The 17,633-nt window shown below is 35.6% G+C and overlaps 1 protein-coding gene and 1 long non-coding RNA gene across 2 annotated transcripts; one reads left to right on the forward strand and one right to left on the reverse strand.

Moving 5' to 3' along the window:
- Window positions 1–8,901: 8,901 nt before the first annotated feature.
- Window positions 8,902–10,612, forward strand: LOC132270240 (protein DETOXIFICATION 55). The gene is made up of 2 exons (XM_059771434.1): window positions 8,902–8,943; window positions 9,033–10,612. Exons 1-2 carry the CDS (start codon window positions 8,902–8,904, stop codon window positions 10,482–10,484), a joined length of 1,494 nt encoding a protein of 497 aa, XP_059627417.1. The 3' UTR covers window positions 10,485–10,612.
- A 4,673-nt stretch (window positions 10,613–15,285) lies between these two features.
- Window positions 15,286–16,805, reverse strand: LOC132279717 (uncharacterized). Its single transcript, XR_009471438.1, has 2 exons — window positions 16,646–16,805; window positions 15,286–15,492 (listed from the first exon to the last, which is right to left on the reverse strand). It is a non-coding gene; the product is annotated as an uncharacterized LOC132279717 (long non-coding RNA).
- Between the last annotated feature and the right edge of the window lie 828 nt (window positions 16,806–17,633).

A 17,633-nucleotide genomic window follows, 5' to 3' on the forward strand; every position in this document is an offset into this window, starting at 1 on the left:
GGATCGATTGAAGTGGTCTGACTCCTCCGGATAATGACAAGGCTGGGATATTTTCAAGATATTTATGGGGAAAAAGACAAAAGTGGTTGGTAGGCGTACAGCTGTGGATAAGATCAATCATTTGAATAGGACAAAATAAGGTTCGATCGATCGAAGGTGTTGTTCGATCGATCGAACTTGGAATTTCAGCAAAGGCCAAGGTTGGATCTATCGAGAAGTACTATGATCGATCATAGATGTTCGATCGATCGAACTCTAAGTTGGATCGATCGAACTTTTCAGCTGCACAACTTGATTCCTTTTTGCTCCTTTCTTTCTCCACTTTGCTCCCTCCTTTGGTTTATCTCAGGATTGCTTCAATTAAGCTCTTATTTGGCTGAGTTAGCTCAATTTTGGGATTAGTGCCTGAAAATATAAATAACACGTAATAAGTCTAAAACGGCAAAGTAAGATAAATAAAGGTACTAGAATGCTTAAGCTTAACGGGTTTAAATGCGCACTTTTCAGTGCTCATCACAATCACTATTGGGTACGTAAGTAATTTGTGTTAGTAATGTATAAGTTTTATTTAATCTTTTGCTCACGTATCCAATGGTGATTGGCCAAACCCTATGGTCCCTTGACTACTTAAAATGAATGTGTGAATTTTTTTGTCAAGAAAAAGGTTTAAAAAAAGAAGATAATGTGGGTCCCAAATCCAATAAAATCATGCCACGTATGCAATGAAGTAGATCACGGTCCATATGGGGTGTGTTTCTCCATTTATGCAAAACCTTGATGCACTTTTACAAAATAAGTGAAATTATTTCTGAAGGGGCATAAAATTCAGCTGGGCCAACTTCAGCCCAGCCCGCCAACAAAGGAAAAGGCCCAGCGACACCCCAACTCATCCAATCCCCTTCAAGGCCTGTTCTGACCGGAAGTGAAGCCCAGGAAGAGATCACGCTCATTTAGGAAGGACAAGGCCCATATTATCTCAAGGTCCAGAAGGGACCAAAGGGTTTTTAGGGCAAGTAGATACTTCTATAAATAAAAAAAAGCAAAAAATGTAAAGGGATTCGATTGAGGGATTGCTCTTGCACATTCAATTTCACTAAAAAATATTAGTGTTTTTAAGAACCACAAAAAATGTAAAGGTCTTTCTAATTTTATTTTCTTATAACAATTTTTTGTTCTCTAAAAACATAAAAATAAAATAAAATAGTTTAAAAATTCATTTGGTAGAGGAATTACACAAACACTAAATTTTAGAGACCACTTTCTATGTCATCTAAAAACTTCTTTTAGTTTTCACCATTCTTGGAATTTTTTTTTCTTTTTCGAAAGATTAAGAAAATACCATTCTTGAAATATGTTTTCAGATAAAATAACCAAATATGTTGCGATTTTATGTTGATGACATGCTACATGCATCGATTGACAGTCTTCAGATCAGGTTCTTTTATACAAGCCCAGTTATCATCAGCCCAATTGCCTCTCCATCAGCCGAGCCTTCTGGAATGAATTCGATCCAACGAATCTTACTACCTAAAATTTAAATTTAGGATAAATTAAATGACCTCATCAAAACATAAGTTACACCTTCAACATTTATTACTTTTACCCTTCCTAAACTCGTTTATTAATGGTTACAAAATGACTTTGAGTTCACCTCTGACTTACTTGGTGTAACCTATGGGGCGAAGGGTGCACCCCTAGGTTTGTAGCCTAGGGTGAGTCTCGAAGGGACCCTGCCTAGGGGAGTTCCTGGTGCCAAAAAAAATATATATATAGAAGAAAAAAAAAAAAAAGTGACTTTGAGTGTGAAAAGTCAATAATACCCTAATATGATAATAATATATTTTTATTGCATTTTGTAAAAAGTCAATACTACCCTTATATTATAATAGTATATTTTATTGCATTTTATAGAGAATAGCAAAATTATCATTTTATAAAATTTGGCTTTGCCATAAAGAAAATGCTAGGGGTGTCATTGAGTGCATGCGCCAAATATCAGGAAAAATTAAAGTAATAAATGCTAAACGGTGTACCAGTATGTAATTTGCCTAAACCTTAAGAGGAGTCATTGCAACTTACCTGTAGATTTATTAAACACAAATCACTCAAATGAGGGCAAACGTTCTAGCAATGGTAAGATTTCTCCATTGCTAATTAAAGTTGCGAGTTCGAAATGAGAACTAGTCTCTTCATATGTAACGGTAAAATTACCTTATTATGATGTGAAAGTTACTAATTCGAAACTGAAAATAATTTCTCCACATGTAACAATAAAGTTGCTTTATTGTGTTATAAAGGTCACTAATTCAAAACTAAAAAAAATCTCTTTCGCATTCGAGGATGAAATTACATACATTTAATCCTCCTCGGCGTACTCCCGCAGTCTAGACTCAAGTCACTAGGATAACAAAGATAGAGTGGTCCCCAAACACAAAATTACCATGCCTCGTGTGCAATGGAGTAGATAAACCCCCCCTCTTCTTCACATGCTTTCTCAATGCTCAACCCCCAAATCCATATGAGTCGTGTCTCCCTATTTATGCAAAAACTTTGATGCACTTTTGTAAAATAAGTGAAACTCTTTACCATGTCAAATCAATTCATGTTCCCAAATGAAATATGTGGGCTTTTGGCCTTCCAAGTGGAGTGTAATTGGTTAGTAACATCTTGGAAGGTTGTCAAATTAGGTTATTGTCAAGTCACATGCTCATGTGATCCCCTTGGACTGAAAAGCCCATTCTTCCGCATGACAATTAGGCCCTATTACATCAACTAGCTGCATTCTCTTGCTCACACCCTATAACAACATTTGCCTATATGTATAGCTTAATAAAGTAATCTACTTTAATCATCCATGACCCTGATCCATTGGTCATTCATGATCCATGGATTCTTCTTCTTCTTCATCACCATCACCATCACCATCATTACCATCACCATCATCATCACATGCAATGTTGGGACCCAGATCAAGAAGGTAGACCACACCCTTCATAATCACAATGTAGATTTACAGATTAATTATACTTTGGCCAATTATTAAAATAATGAACTGCCCTTTTCTTCAATCCCATCATGAGATTGAGTTCTGTTATTTTTTTATACATTTACACATGAATGTTGGGTCAAAAGTATTGAATAATGCTTGTTTTGCAAGATAAAGTATGATCTCGAAGATCATCCTTTGCTAGTAATGGATGCTTAATCACAATTAGAAAAATAAGTATTTATTTGTTCTATGGTACTTTGCCTAAATAAATCATTAAAGGTCTTTGAAGTGGGAGATTTTGTATGTTGATGTTGAATTTGGGGATTTGAAAAGACTATGAATACAAATTACAAAGTTAGTTGTTGATCATACTCTTATTAAAAAATCAGTCCAAAGGCATACATGTATCACTATTTTGACCAATTTGACTGTGACATTTGGTATGTATGTGGGGGGTTGATGGTAATTTCATTAAACTATAGACTAATTAAAAATTGTAAGAAAATGTCGCTGAGCTTACAGTGCGTTTAGTGACTTCATGAGCAATAGGAGACAGGAAAACATTTGAAAATTGATCACACTATTTGGCCACATTGCGTTTACCTTTGGGCCGTATGAATTCTGTTATTGATATTTTTATTTTTGTCGGGTACTGTAGCAATTAATAGTAAAAAAAACACGTTCAGTAAAAATTATTTTATTATGCACAATATCGAAATGTTTCATAAATAGTGACCAAAAATTGAAACACCAATTTAATATTTTTATATGTTTCCACACTGTAGCAAAGAGCAATACTTTTTTTGTTTTCTTTTTTTTTTTGTCAGGTACTTTTTTTGATTTAGTGATGACTCACACACACTGCCTCCACTGAGGTTCGAACCCCTAACCTCCCTTTGGGAGATAGGAACCTTATACCGCTAGGCCACAGACCTGTTGGTCAAGCAATACATTCTTTTTTAAAGAAACTCTTAAATGATATTTTTAAAGTAACCATTATATTTTTCAAACTTGCAACACTTTTTTGCCAAATATGTTTTTATATTTTTACTTCCAAAAATCTTGCAACAAAAGGGCGTTACCAAACATGCTTCCGAATACTATTCAAAATACTCTACAGCAAATCACTTGTTTTGTTTCAGTTTAAAACAAAACGTGTACCAAACAAGCCATAATGTTGCGTTTAGGAACATTAAATCGGCGGCTTAAGTTTGAGATTGGAAGAAATTTACTTTAAAGTTTTAACTAAATTTTATTCAGTTCCAAATTCAGAGCACCAATGATCCGATTTGGTGATTCCAAACATAATAAGTTTTAATTCCGCTTAAACAAGGTATTAGAAGGAAAGATTGAAAATAAACTTAATCTTCACATTAATGCTATATATAGGTATTGATATTTTGTAAGACTCCAATGTAACTAGCATCCAACAAGGATTCTTGTCAATATTTGAATGCAAACACAGTATCTTCAGCTGAAAAGATTTATGCTTCATTTCCAAATTTTTGTTTTTCCTCAAAAGAAGACAATGGAGGGGATTTCACTTAATTTTGGCTCATTTGGGGTGAATTTTCTTGTCCATTTTAATGGTACTTGCAGCCTTTCCTGTTTGAATCCCTATAGCTTCTGACTTTCCTCACTGTTAATGTACTTGCAGCCAACAGTATTGGCATTGGGGCATAAGATTGTGTCTACTTTGTATTGAACAACACTGTTTACATCCCACAAGTCCATTAAAAATTTGACAGCTCATGTAGCCCACATGTCTTTTATAATAAATTTTTTTTTTTTAAAATTAAAAACAAAAATAGTTAACCCATTTTTACAAGGTACAATTATATCATGAAAGGGAGGGTATCTCCTTAAAGGAAGGAGATATTTTTCATCTCTTTTCAGGTACAGGTGCCACCACTTTTAGTGAATAGTTGTCAAAAATATATATATATATATATATATATATATATATATATATATATATATATCCCATGCTAGATGTTTATCCATCCAAGGTGAATAGACAGTTTTATCTAATATTTTAAATGTTTAGGTCAAATGACAAATATTCAATCTGTTATAAGTGGTTTTACGAGCCCAGTTTAGACTGTTATTTGAGTCATCATCCCGTCGTTAGGGCGGATGGGTAGACAGGGTAGTCTGATATCCAGCGAGACCAGGACACCCGGAGGTGCCCGGATCCGATTTGTTATTGGATCCTCCCGCCTTTAGGGTGAACAGATAGGCACATCGGATACCGACAGGGATGGTCTACGCTCATAAGGGCGGGTAAGCAGCTCCACTACAAAGAATGACTTTTTTTAATGTTTCTAAAGCAATTATCTATTTTGATTATTCTTGAAAACTTTTTTGCCCATGTCCCGGCTCCTTTGAGATGGGAAGGGTATACCATTGGACCAGAGACCCTTTAGTCAGGTCAGATGGCATATTCGATATACCGTGCATGCATAAAAGCAACCATCACGCGCAGAAAGTGGATCCACCAATTGATTTTTTTGAACTTTTTGTTTTGACTTCATAGCTCTGTTTCCTCCACTGGCATTTGGAGGAGTGAATAGACCTTCAATTATAGGAAGAGGAGTTTCACTCCACAAAACACCTTCAATTCTGGAGATGGATGCTATAATCATATTTAAGATTTGAAATGAATGAAAAAATGTTGACAAAGTAGAGAACAAAGATAAACTAGTGCTATATCTAGTAAGAAATGTCAAAAATCATGGACCCCCCACTAAGGATTATTACTCTAAGATCTACAAAATCTCTTTATTAAGTTATGATCATGTCTGGAATTAGTCCTAGGGTTGGGCAAAACCTTGATTATAGTGTTCTTTAGACTGTTAATTTTCTGAGATTCAACCATCTTTTTCTTGTCAACAAAAGACACTAAGCAATCAACCAACAAAAATGTGGGGTATGCAACAATGGCATCTAATGTCAACTATGGGCCAAGTTGTACTTAATTGATAAAGCTCTTTTGAGCTAAAGATAATAAGATCATGTAATGTTACTGGCTCTTAAAATCCTAGTATGCATGATAACTTCCTCCATCAAGAATACAGCTTTTCAAGAACTTCACAGTGAGTTGATGGAGAAAATTTCTATATTCTTCATCACTCATTGTGGGAAGAGTGAGAAAGCTGTCGGTGGTTGTTCGAGTTTTTGGATACGATGCCTGGGACTTTGGGACCAAAGATGCATCATCCAAGCAACAAATTTCATCAACAACCGTACCATGATAGCTTTGGTGGGAAGGTGTGATATCCCATCTTTGAATGGTAGAGATGAAGTGATTGAAATGCAATTTGTCTATAAAGATTATAAGTGGGGGATAATTATTTTCGATAAGGATTGATTTGTCAGCTATTTGGTGTAACTAAATGCACATGCATGGTTTCATGTAGGTGTGACAAGAAGAATTTTTCATCATAAGTATTGATTATTTAAATTTTCTGGTACAACAGATAAACATTTGGGGAGAGAGACAGAGAGCATATGAATGGAATAATGTGAACTATATTATTGTAGGGATGGGCTCAGGCTTTTCTAAGAAAAAGGTCGAAAATTTGAAGAGAATCAACCTAGGAATGGATGAAAATAATTTATCAAAAAGAGAATCGGTGATGCGTTTGACCAGGAAGGCAGTATTTTTGAATAGGTATGGAGTCTCGTCTGAGAAAAAGATAAATATTCGAAAAGAATCTATACATGTTTTTGACATGATCAACATTCAAAAAGAAAAAGCCAAAAATAAGAATGCTTACCCAATGATGAAACTTTAGACCTGGAATTGTCCAACTGCTTCATATGATGTCAATGCTCAGGATTTATATTTTTATTGGGCTAAAAAAAATCAAACCCAGAAATGCTAAACAAGAAAAGATCTATATTCAGACATCATTAGTGACAATTATAAGCAACTATAGTCAAGTTATTGCAATGTTATTCATAAAAATTAAACGTGTATGCGTGTATAGTTCCAAAATTTGTGTGATGTTCAATAAGAATAATCAGGCTCTCACTTGAGCAATCATCATTTATGTATATTTGCACACATCTTTATACATGTGAAAAATCTATAGATAATTACATAATAGATGCATGCATGGATGTTATATTTAAATATATATGCATGTAGAAGAAACTACCATGTTCCCATCAATAATGCATATGGCACCTGCTAAAGATACCATGTGCTATACATATTATCAACATGCAATTGTGTATCCAAAAATAGCTAGCATATGAAATGTCCATCTGATGCTACAACTTCAATCCTAAGCTAAAGTTGGAACACCTCTGGCCCCCTCCGGAGAGAGAGAGTTTCTAAGGTAAAGGAATGGTGATGTTTACCATGGTTATATAGGGAATCATTGGCAGTAGATAAACAAAAACGGAGAGAAGGAATGCTTGTTCTTGAATCAAACCAAGCTCATAAGTCATAAAAAGAAGAAAATAAGATCTGATATTGAAAGAAGGTTGGTTGTATTAACTTTTTTGGACAAGGTGTGTGCCACTATGGAAAACGTGGGGGTTTGGCCATGGGCTTTTAGATCCATTGGTGGAATCTGAAAACATGTGACAAAAGGTTTTGGCTTAGTCATAAAACTCCCAACTGGTATGTGACATGGAACTGAACAACGATAGCATCCCCTCCTTTCCAGTATATATATCGAAAACGTAACCTAACTATAATAATTTGTAAGAATTAGCTATCAGCATATATCTTAGTTAAATGATTGAGAAACTAGAAATTGTTAGTCCTTTCTATATGTGCAAACCTTTGATACACAAGTATAATGCTGTTCACAAAACAATCTGATTTTTTTTTTTTGATAAGTACAAAACAATCTGATTTTTTTTTTTTTGATAAGTAAAAAACAATCTGATTTTTATAAGGTTAAAATTCTATTTTTAACATATATTCCATTATTTCCAAACTTTAGGTTTAGTCAGAGTCACTGCCAAAGCTCCACCAATTATATCAAACATCCTCTTAACTACAGGGTGCATCAAATAACCTCACACCAATGAATTGCAAAAACATCGACATACCACAACAGCATAACTAAAGGAGAACAAAAGGCTGAAAGAGGAATATCATAGCAAGATAAGTATTCTCTAACTTTCCTTTATGTTTTGGACATGAGCTCTTGTAACCATAAAACTATAACCTTATAGAGAGTTTATACTTTAAAAATAAGATATCTAAAACTGAGTCAAGGCATTGCCATTGCGAGAGAGATTTGATCGTTTCTACAGTGGCAAAAGCCAATTGAAAGTCTGCATGTGAGATTCTAAGTAATCCCAACAACTCTGGAAACACCAGCCTTCCCATAACACAGTGTCAAGGAAAAGACCAAGAGTACAATATGAATAAAGTGATTAGTCGCCAATAATATCACATCATAAAGTAATAATAGCAGTATAGAGTCTGATAGTAGTAGTACTTGTAACAGTATTCTTGGCTACCGATTCTTTTCGCTAGATTTAGGTAATATAACATTTGAGCATGATTCTTTTGAAAAAGGAGTAGATATGTTCTCATGTATTTGGGAAAAGGACAAAATTTAGTTACAATACTAGGAGCACTTTGACCTCACAAAGTTAAATCACATTTCTTATGCTACTTTTACAGCACTCTACTCTCTTGTTTGTGAGCTTTTCAAAACAAAAACTGAAAAATCCAATACTTTCTCCTATAAATTCCTCATTCTTTGCTGACACTGGCAGCTCTCTCTCTCTCTCTGTCTCTCTCTCCCTCTCCCCCTCCCCCCTCTCTGTGTGTGTGTTTGTGTGATGTATTGTAAACAATAGGATATCCCTTACCTTTAGCCTCTCTGACTCTTAAAACAAAAGGACACAACAAAAAGAAGAACAAGCAAAAAGGAAAAAAGATGGCTGCAGAGCAGACACAAAAGCACCTGACATTGCCAGAGGTACAAACTAAAAAATCTTAGAATCTGCAAGATATTCTCACCAGAAATGTTTAATCTTACACTCATTTTTTTATCCATGATTTTGCTAGGTACTGGAGGAGTTGAAGAGAATAACTGACATAGCCTTCCCAATAGTGGCCATGGGCTTGGTGGGATATCTAAAAAACATGATTTTAGTTGTGTGCATGGGAAGGCTTGGGAGCATTGAGCTAGCTGGTGGGGCACTAGCCATTGGCTTCACCAACATCACTGGCTACTCAGTTCTATCAGGTCTAGCCATGGGGATGGAGCCGCTTTGTAGTCAGGCTTTCGGTTCTAGAAACTTTAGTATAGCATCACTCACTCTACAAAGGACAATTTTTATGTTATTGTTAACTTCATTACCAATTGGATTGTTATGGTTTAATCTTGAGCCTCTCATGCTTAGGCTCCATCAAAACCCAGATATAACACATGTTGCAAGTCTCTACTGCCGGTATGCTATCCCGGATCTTATTGCTAATAGCCTTCTTCATCCGCTACGTATCTACTTACGTAGTCAAGGGACAACATGGCCACTGATGTGGTGCACTTCACTTGCGATACTTCTCCACTTCCCCATAACCATCTTCTTAACCTTCACTCTTTGTCTTGGGGTCCCAGGGGTTGCAATTTCAACCTTTATCACCAACTTTAATACCTTGTTTTTCCTTTTAGGCTACACATTCTACTCTCGTACCTCTAAAGATCCTCTGTCTACACCACTAATTTCACAAGTGATTTCGCTTTCTTCGACTTCACTCGGCAAGGATTGGAGAATGCTACTTCGTCTTGCTGTACCAAGTTGTCTAGCTGTTTGTTTAGAATGGTGGTGGTACGAGTTCATGACACTTCTAGCTGGTTATCTTTACAATCCTCATATTGCCCTTGCAACATCGGCTATAGTAATTCAAACAACCTCTCTCATGTATACATTGCCTTCGGCACTTGGTGCATCAGTCTCAACAAGAGTAGGAAACGAGCTCGGAGCAGGTAGGCCAGGTAAGGCCCGTTTGGCAACAGTGGTAGCCATAGGGCTGGCTCTCCTAACCTCGATGTTTGGATTGTTATGGACCACCCTAGGGAGAGAAGCATGGGGGAGAGTCTTCACACAGGACAATGAGGTTCTAGAGCTAACAATAGCTGTACTACCCATAATTGGACTGTGCGAGCTTGCCAACTGTCCACAGACAACATGTTGTGGGGTTCTCCGAGGAAGTGCTAGACCCAGTGTTGGGGCAGCTATTAACTTCTACTCATTTTACTTGGTGGGTGCACCAGCGGCAATAGCTTTGGCCTTCGTTTGGAAACTAGGATTTGTGGGCCTTTGTTATGGGCTTTTAGCAGCTCAAGTGGCATGTGCAATCTCAATCTTAACAGTGATATACTACACAGACTGGGATACAGAGTCATTAAAGGCCAAATACTTGGTGGCAGCTAGTAGTGCGTTTGCACATGCAGATCAAACAGTGAAATGTGAGGAAGGAGTTGGATTTCTCAAGGTATCTGCTTTCGAAAAGTGAATGGAGTTCATGGAAGTAAACATGTAAAAATAATATAGCACTAACACGATAAGGTCACATAGTACACCTAATTTTCATTGTTTCATGTCAAACTATATTAATGTGTATGTACAACTTTTATTTTTCTATTTCCTGTTCCTGCTAATCTACAAAAATCTCGATCTATTTACTGTTGAGTTGTGAAGATGCATCTATAGGTGACAAGTTCGGTCCCCCTCTTTTTTTTATTTTCTTTTATTTATTTATTTATTTATGGTGGGAAACTATAGGTGACAATAGTTAGATTCACCTACACTGTTGACTGTGGATAAGTAGAAGCCTTATTCTTCTTTTTTCTTATTTTTTAAAGCTAGTATTTAACCTCAGCCTGGTCCTCAGCTTATGTCACAGGCCATCAGAACAGCCTGTTTGTAGGAACTTTTTCTTTTCTTTTATTTTGTGTGTGTATGTAAAAATTATAGAACTGAGAATTAACGACGCACAGGCATGCACATAACCTGGCCGCAAGGGCAGAAATTATCTAAAGCTTCCAATTTTGAATACAAAAAAAAAAAAATAAAAAATAAAAATAAAAATAAAAAAAAAATAAAAAATTTAAAAAATTGACAACAAAATCATTCTAACACTCAGAGAGAATTTGAATTGAAATTAAAAGGATGTTTATTAAAAAGGAAGATTTGAAGAATTTTTTTGTTAAACTTCCTTTAGATTCTTTAGGATACAAATATCCTAAGAAATCAAAAGAGAAAATTCTTACTCTTTAAAAAGAAAAAGGAGATTAATCTTAGGATGGATTAATACGAAAATTGATAAGGACATAAGACTTGAAACTAGTTTAGTTTAGTTTCTTTATTTTTATTTGATTTCAACTCATGTCTTATTTCAAAAGAGATTATCATTGAACAATCACATTGCTTTTGAAATTAACACATGGAACACATAATGGAAGTGATTAAGCATGGTAAGAGATCATGTCTCACTTTGGACATTCACGTGGAAAAAGAAAATTGTTTTGGACAGTTATGATCATGGAAAGGCAACCTGTGAAATTAGTCTGAAGCAATCTAAACATGTGGCAAAAAAAAAAGAAAAAAGAAGAAGAGAGAGAGACAGAGAAGAGTCCTACACAACATAGTTGAAATGAGAAGGTTTGGATGGATGATCGAAATGATTAGGAGAGATATTACTTACCAAAAAAGAAATTATTAGGAGAGATATGTTAAATAATCAAAGTGTCAGGGAGATACCAGGAGCAGAATCAATTGGTGATAAAATAACAGAAAGCCGACTTAGGTGATATCAACACATACAATGTAGAGCCATAGATGCACTAGTGAGAAAAGGAAGATTAGTTTGCATAGAAAGTAAGAGATAAAGAGACACTAGCTTGAGATGAAGTAATTAAATCCTATGTTACATGGACTCGGGTAAGTGTGTTGGGTACGGGTATGTATCCATGTATCGGATGTATCTAGGGATGGCAAATTCCCCATCCCCGCCCCGCCCCGTTTATAGCGGGGATGGGGATCCTTTTAGTTAAACAGGGATGGGGATGGGGATGGGGGTAAATAATGAAAACTTGGCGTTGGCGAGGGCGGGGGCGGGGGCGGGGATGGGGTAAACCTGCCCCGCCCCGATTAAGTATGAAATTACTAATATACCCTTACATATAATAAATTATTACTAAAATAGATTTAGTATATATATGAACATTTTGTCTAACCCTAACCCTAGCCACTTCGTTTGAATCATTTCATTCTCTCTAGTCTTAGAGAGAGAAACTGAGCAAGCGACCACAGCGGCACAGCCTCAGGCCGCCACAACGGCACAGCCTCAAGCCGCCACAGCCTAACACCCACTCTGTTAATTTGTCATCCTCCCTCAAACACCGACGTCATCAGATCATCACTCAAGTCACCGACTCATCGGCGTCCAGTAAGTTACTTCGGTTGCTCTGTTAAGTGTTGGATCTCTTTGTTTCTCGGATTTACTGGGTCTTACGTGCTTCTGCTATTGCTAATCTATATTTAACTGTTTATCTCCTACTTCCTCTTTAAGCCATAAGCTTTCTTTTGTTGCATTTAGTATCAGTTTATGCTTCCAGAATCTAAAGAAAAATGAAATTTTGTGTCAAATGTTAACTTGGATGAATTGGATCAGTTTGAGTGCCTGCCATCTTAAGCTTATTTAAAATGTATTAGGCGGAAACTAATTAAAGTAAAGGTTATTGCTTGGTTTAGTTTTTTGGAACAACTTTCAAATAGAACTATAAAAAGTGTTCTTCAAAATTTGTTCTTTTTCTAACTTAATTTTTTAGAAACATTAAATTTTGTGCTATACCAACGGGGCCGGAGGCGGGGCGGGGACCGGGATAAGGTGTCGGGGCCGGGGGTGGGGGCGGGTATGGGGATTCTGGCAAAATTTTAAGCGGGGATAGGGGCGGGGATGGGGAATGAAAAATTCATCGGGGATGGGGATGGGGATGGAGAATGGAATCCCAGCCCCACCCCGCCCCGTTGCCATCCCTAGATGTGTCAAATTGCTAAAAAGAAGGACACACGGATACTGCTAAATATTCATTTTAATTAATTAGTATATTTATTTTCTAGAGTAAAGTAATGTTTTTATCTAATATAGTGTTCAATCTAGGCTTGAAACTCATTTAAAGTAATAAAACAATATAATTGAAAGATGGATATGTTTTTTTAAGTACACGTCCAACCAAAAGTGTCGGACACATATCCCAAACCCATGTCCGAGCAATATGTGTCCGACACGGGTACTTCACTACGTTTAAAGAGTCCATGTAACATAGATTAAATACAAGATGAGACATGACTTATAATAGAATACAATGAAAAAAGAGATGTCATGTGGCCAACTCCATTCATTTGGGATAAAGGAAAGATTGATGATGATTATGACTATATTCCTGCCAAATAATAATAATGTCATTCCAGTCACAAGATTAAAATTATAGTTTCAACTTTTGAGATCCTAAAATCTCAAAAAGCTTCGATGTTAGATTCTTCTAATATTCTCCAAACAAAACTGGTCAAATTTCACATAAATTAACAATTACTGTTATGCATTATTGGGAATTGATATCACCTCCATGAGGTTTGTGGTTTCCCAATCAGCAACTCAACTTATGAGTGGTTTTTAGTTGGGACAACTTTTTGTCAGAGAGAATAAAGAGAAAATACTTTATTATAGAGATTTTGATGTAGAGCAATGTCTACACTTCCACTTGGAATGTGACTGACAAAAAATCTGCACACCGGAGCACACGGACAGGGACACACTCCAGGACAAAGAATCACAGATTCGTTGATTTGACATACTCAACAATTTCAAGTCCACTACACATCATTCTACACCATTATGCTCTAGGCAGGACCATATTTGCTTCTATAAAATTTTACGTCTTCTTCATAGGCTCTATTCAAGCTATTTTTACCCTCACTTGACCTATGTCTCATTAGCCCAGAGCCTAGTATTTGTCATGGGTGGCATCTCAACACATGCTCTCATTTTGTTATATATTGGTGCCGCCTCTTATTTGTCACAAGCGCATGCAAGCATAAAACAATGCTCCCAAGTCTCATGTGTCATCACCCATCTATCTCAAGTTTCAACACTCCCCCTTCTAGTCATAGTCATGATACCTGCATGTTTCTTCTGAACACCCAGTCTTACAAAGTGAATACTTAGATCATTATACTTATATTGTCAACAAAACACTGAAAGAACTTATGTATCCTAAATTGAAGTCCTAAATCCAAATTATACAGAGCCTTTTTTATATTAAACCATTCATCCAAATGTCCAACTTTGTCATTAATTCTTCTTAGGTCTTGTCTATTGTCTAATGAGACCATGTCACAGTAAATAACATACACTATGGAGTCCACATAAATTATGCCAAACAGTTCACTTACACCAACACAAGAAGTTAAACTACATGTTATCCCAGCACGTCATTTTGCTCCCACCTGAAACTTGTCTCATCTATTGTTCTAACTCTACCAACTTTGTCATACATATCCTTAATCACATCAACAAATTAATTAGAAAATAATTTCTTCTTTTAGTGCACAAAATTATCAATGAAAGTCCTATTCATATGTTTTTCTCTTCGATCACCAGCTACTGAGGAGCAACGAAGCCTGGATCGGAAGAATGCACAGACAAGAGTTAAACAAGCCAAAATCAAGCCTAGATCTTTGACACATTTTCCTAATAATACATCTGGACTACACATACTGAACTCAAGTAGAAAAAAAAAAAAAAAACAGAGGTTCACTTATGCATTTAGCCACTTTAATGTAGCCTGAGCTTATCAGTTTATTAATTAACATCATTCTGCAACCAAATAATGCCAAGCGCAAAGCCCAATTGCATTGCAAGTTATAAACCACCAACATTAAGCTCAATTCAGATAGGCCCATGAGTAGTTGAGGTTTAACTTTTTTGAGCATGTTGTAATTGTTAATTGGCCTTTTCCAAAAGGGAAGATTCTTGGATCCTCACACTAATATGATTGCATAATTAAGTTAATGGACAAGCCCAAGTCTGGCCAAAGATACGGGACTAAAGCTTGAAAAGAGCTAAATGAGCTCAATATCAAGCTTCATCTTGGATCAGCTTACGCCAGTCCCCAAGTTTTTATAGCTTAAGACAGCTTATTTTCACCCTTAGCTAGCTTATGAATGTATGTATGTAACAAATGCAAATTAAATTCACACAATGAATTTTGTCAATCCTTGTCATGAAATGCCATTGCAAACAGTTGCCAAAGTAAATAACATTTCAAAGAAATTCTATTACTTCAGTGTTTCTACTAACAATGTACTGTGAAACATGTTCCACGTATTAAATATCCGGAGAGTGCGAGACAAAAGAAAACGTATAAAAGGGTATGTCAAAATAAGTCTGATGGTACCTTCAAAACACCATCATTCAAATCATGAATTTTGTCCACTGTAATTCCTTATTGACATCTGTTCTGCATAAAGAAACATAATATCAATTTTTTTTTTTCTTTTCTAGAAAATAGAAGGAGACAGAAACATTTCATATGTAGAAGTAAACAAAGAACCTATTCAGGTTCATAGAGCTTATGTTAAAGCAAAAGATAGCAACGTCGTCCATCATCAACAGACAACAACCATATAACAGATCATTCAACTTCTAACACTGTAGAACCACCAAAGCCTTGGTTGAGTGGTACGTCCTTCAACATCCCAAAGGAAAGGTTGAGGGTTCAAGTTGTTTGTGTGAGTATATTTACCTATTGAATTGAAAAAAAAAAAAAGGAAAGAAAAAAATTCTAACACGGTGATGACAATCATGTCAACCAATAACATGGAGGCGGTATGCTATAATTGCAACCCAAAAGGCACTGGCTTAGACAATTCAATGTCAAACCCTCAAACTTTGTATTCAAGAAGTTACTGTTTATACCAATTGTGGCTTGGCAATGGCGAAGGTGGGAATTTAATATTGTGTGTGTGTGTGTTTTGGGATTAAGATTTAAGGATTCTCCTGCATATGGTAAGAAACTTCGAGATTGTGCACAAATTACGCACTAGACTTTGTTCACCCAAAACAACTTTTTAGGAGCAAATTATGTAAATTGGTGGCACATTTTGTTTGTGCATGGTCTACGTTATTATTCTGTGTGGCTCATTGTTCCGAGTTCATAGTTAATTGAAGTTTTTTTCACTTCTTTATCAACTGCCACATCCAAACTAGGACACAGCAAATTTTACAAGCTCACATTGTGAAAAATTGGAAATACTTATCATTCTTTTGTGCAATTTTGGTTCTCAGAAGCAAAATAAAAAGTATATCTAAAATTATATCCAATTGCCAATAAAACACAAGAATTACACCAAATCTAAATCTGAATCAACTATAACAAAAACAAAAAAAAATTATGGACTACACACAGTATATAATGCAATTCAGCATGCCAAAATGCTTCTCTTAAACCCTAAAACCAAGGTTCTAAGTAATTTCAAATCATATACACTAGTCCAGAAATTAAGGCATACATGTATAAGAACTAGGCACAGGTACAGTCATACACATTCCATATATGTGTTTGTATGTGTGTGTATATATATTTGCAGAGAGAGAGAGAGAGAGGAGCTAACATTTGCAGAGAGAGACAGAGATTCCCGCGTTTCAGAACAATGTGAGTTAAACGGCCTCCAACAGGCGAAGCCTTTCAGGTTTCCCCCAAAACACTGGTGGGTCAACTTTGCCCGGCCTTTTGCATCATGGTTGCTAATAAGGGTGCATAACAGGCCGGGTTGGATGAACCGACCCGTGACTCTGGGAACCCAAACCGGCCCATGCAAGACCCCACGGGCTTTGACTTGTCAACGTTGCGGGCAGGAAAGAGCCTAAATGCATTTTAAGAAGCCCAAGCCCGGCCCTTGGGCTTGGGATGGCGGGCTACGGGTTTTTTCTTCTTTTTATTTTTATTTTTATTTTTGTGTTGTTTTAGTTTTTGTTTTCTTTAAACTATCCATTGCATGAGTTTGAAACTTAACAAAGTAAATAATAAGTGTTGTTTGATCAAACTAAAATTAAGTCTCATTATTTTAAGAATTGAATTAAGTGCTGAAGTTTTTAAATGGGTAATTAAAAAATAAATAATTTTTTATATATTTTTTATTTTTTAGAGTTTAGTATTAAGTGATAAGCTTAAAATTTTACCTCATTTTTAGTGACACTTATTATTTTTAGTGATATTCAAATTGCATTATCAAACGTAATTAATTGGAAGAAGTGTTTAATCTGTTCAGAATTAAGCACTGAATTGAGTTTTCAAACAACACCTAGTTTCAAACAAGTTACTAAAAACTTAGCTAAGTTTGAATTTAAACATGAAAAATAAAAAAATAAAAGACAAAGAAAAATAAGAGTAGCTAAGTTTGAAATTTAAACATAAAAATGAAAAAAGAAAATAAAAAGAAAATAAGTAACTTAAACAAGTTATTGGAAACTTAATAGTAGCTATGTTTGGAATTTAAACATATAAAAGAAAAAAAAAATAAAAAGAAAAATAAGTAAATTTATGTTATCACAAGTAAAAAATAACATGATATCTATCGGTGGATTACCTTGATGCCACAC

This window comes from Cornus florida, unplaced genomic scaffold (assembly GCF_030987335.1).
Source record: "Cornus florida cultivar Cherokee Brave unplaced genomic scaffold, ASM3098733v1 CherokeeBrave_3.0.0_Hap2_Chr01, whole genome shotgun sequence".
Taxonomy (NCBI): domain Eukaryota; kingdom Viridiplantae; phylum Streptophyta; class Magnoliopsida; order Cornales; family Cornaceae; genus Cornus; species Cornus florida.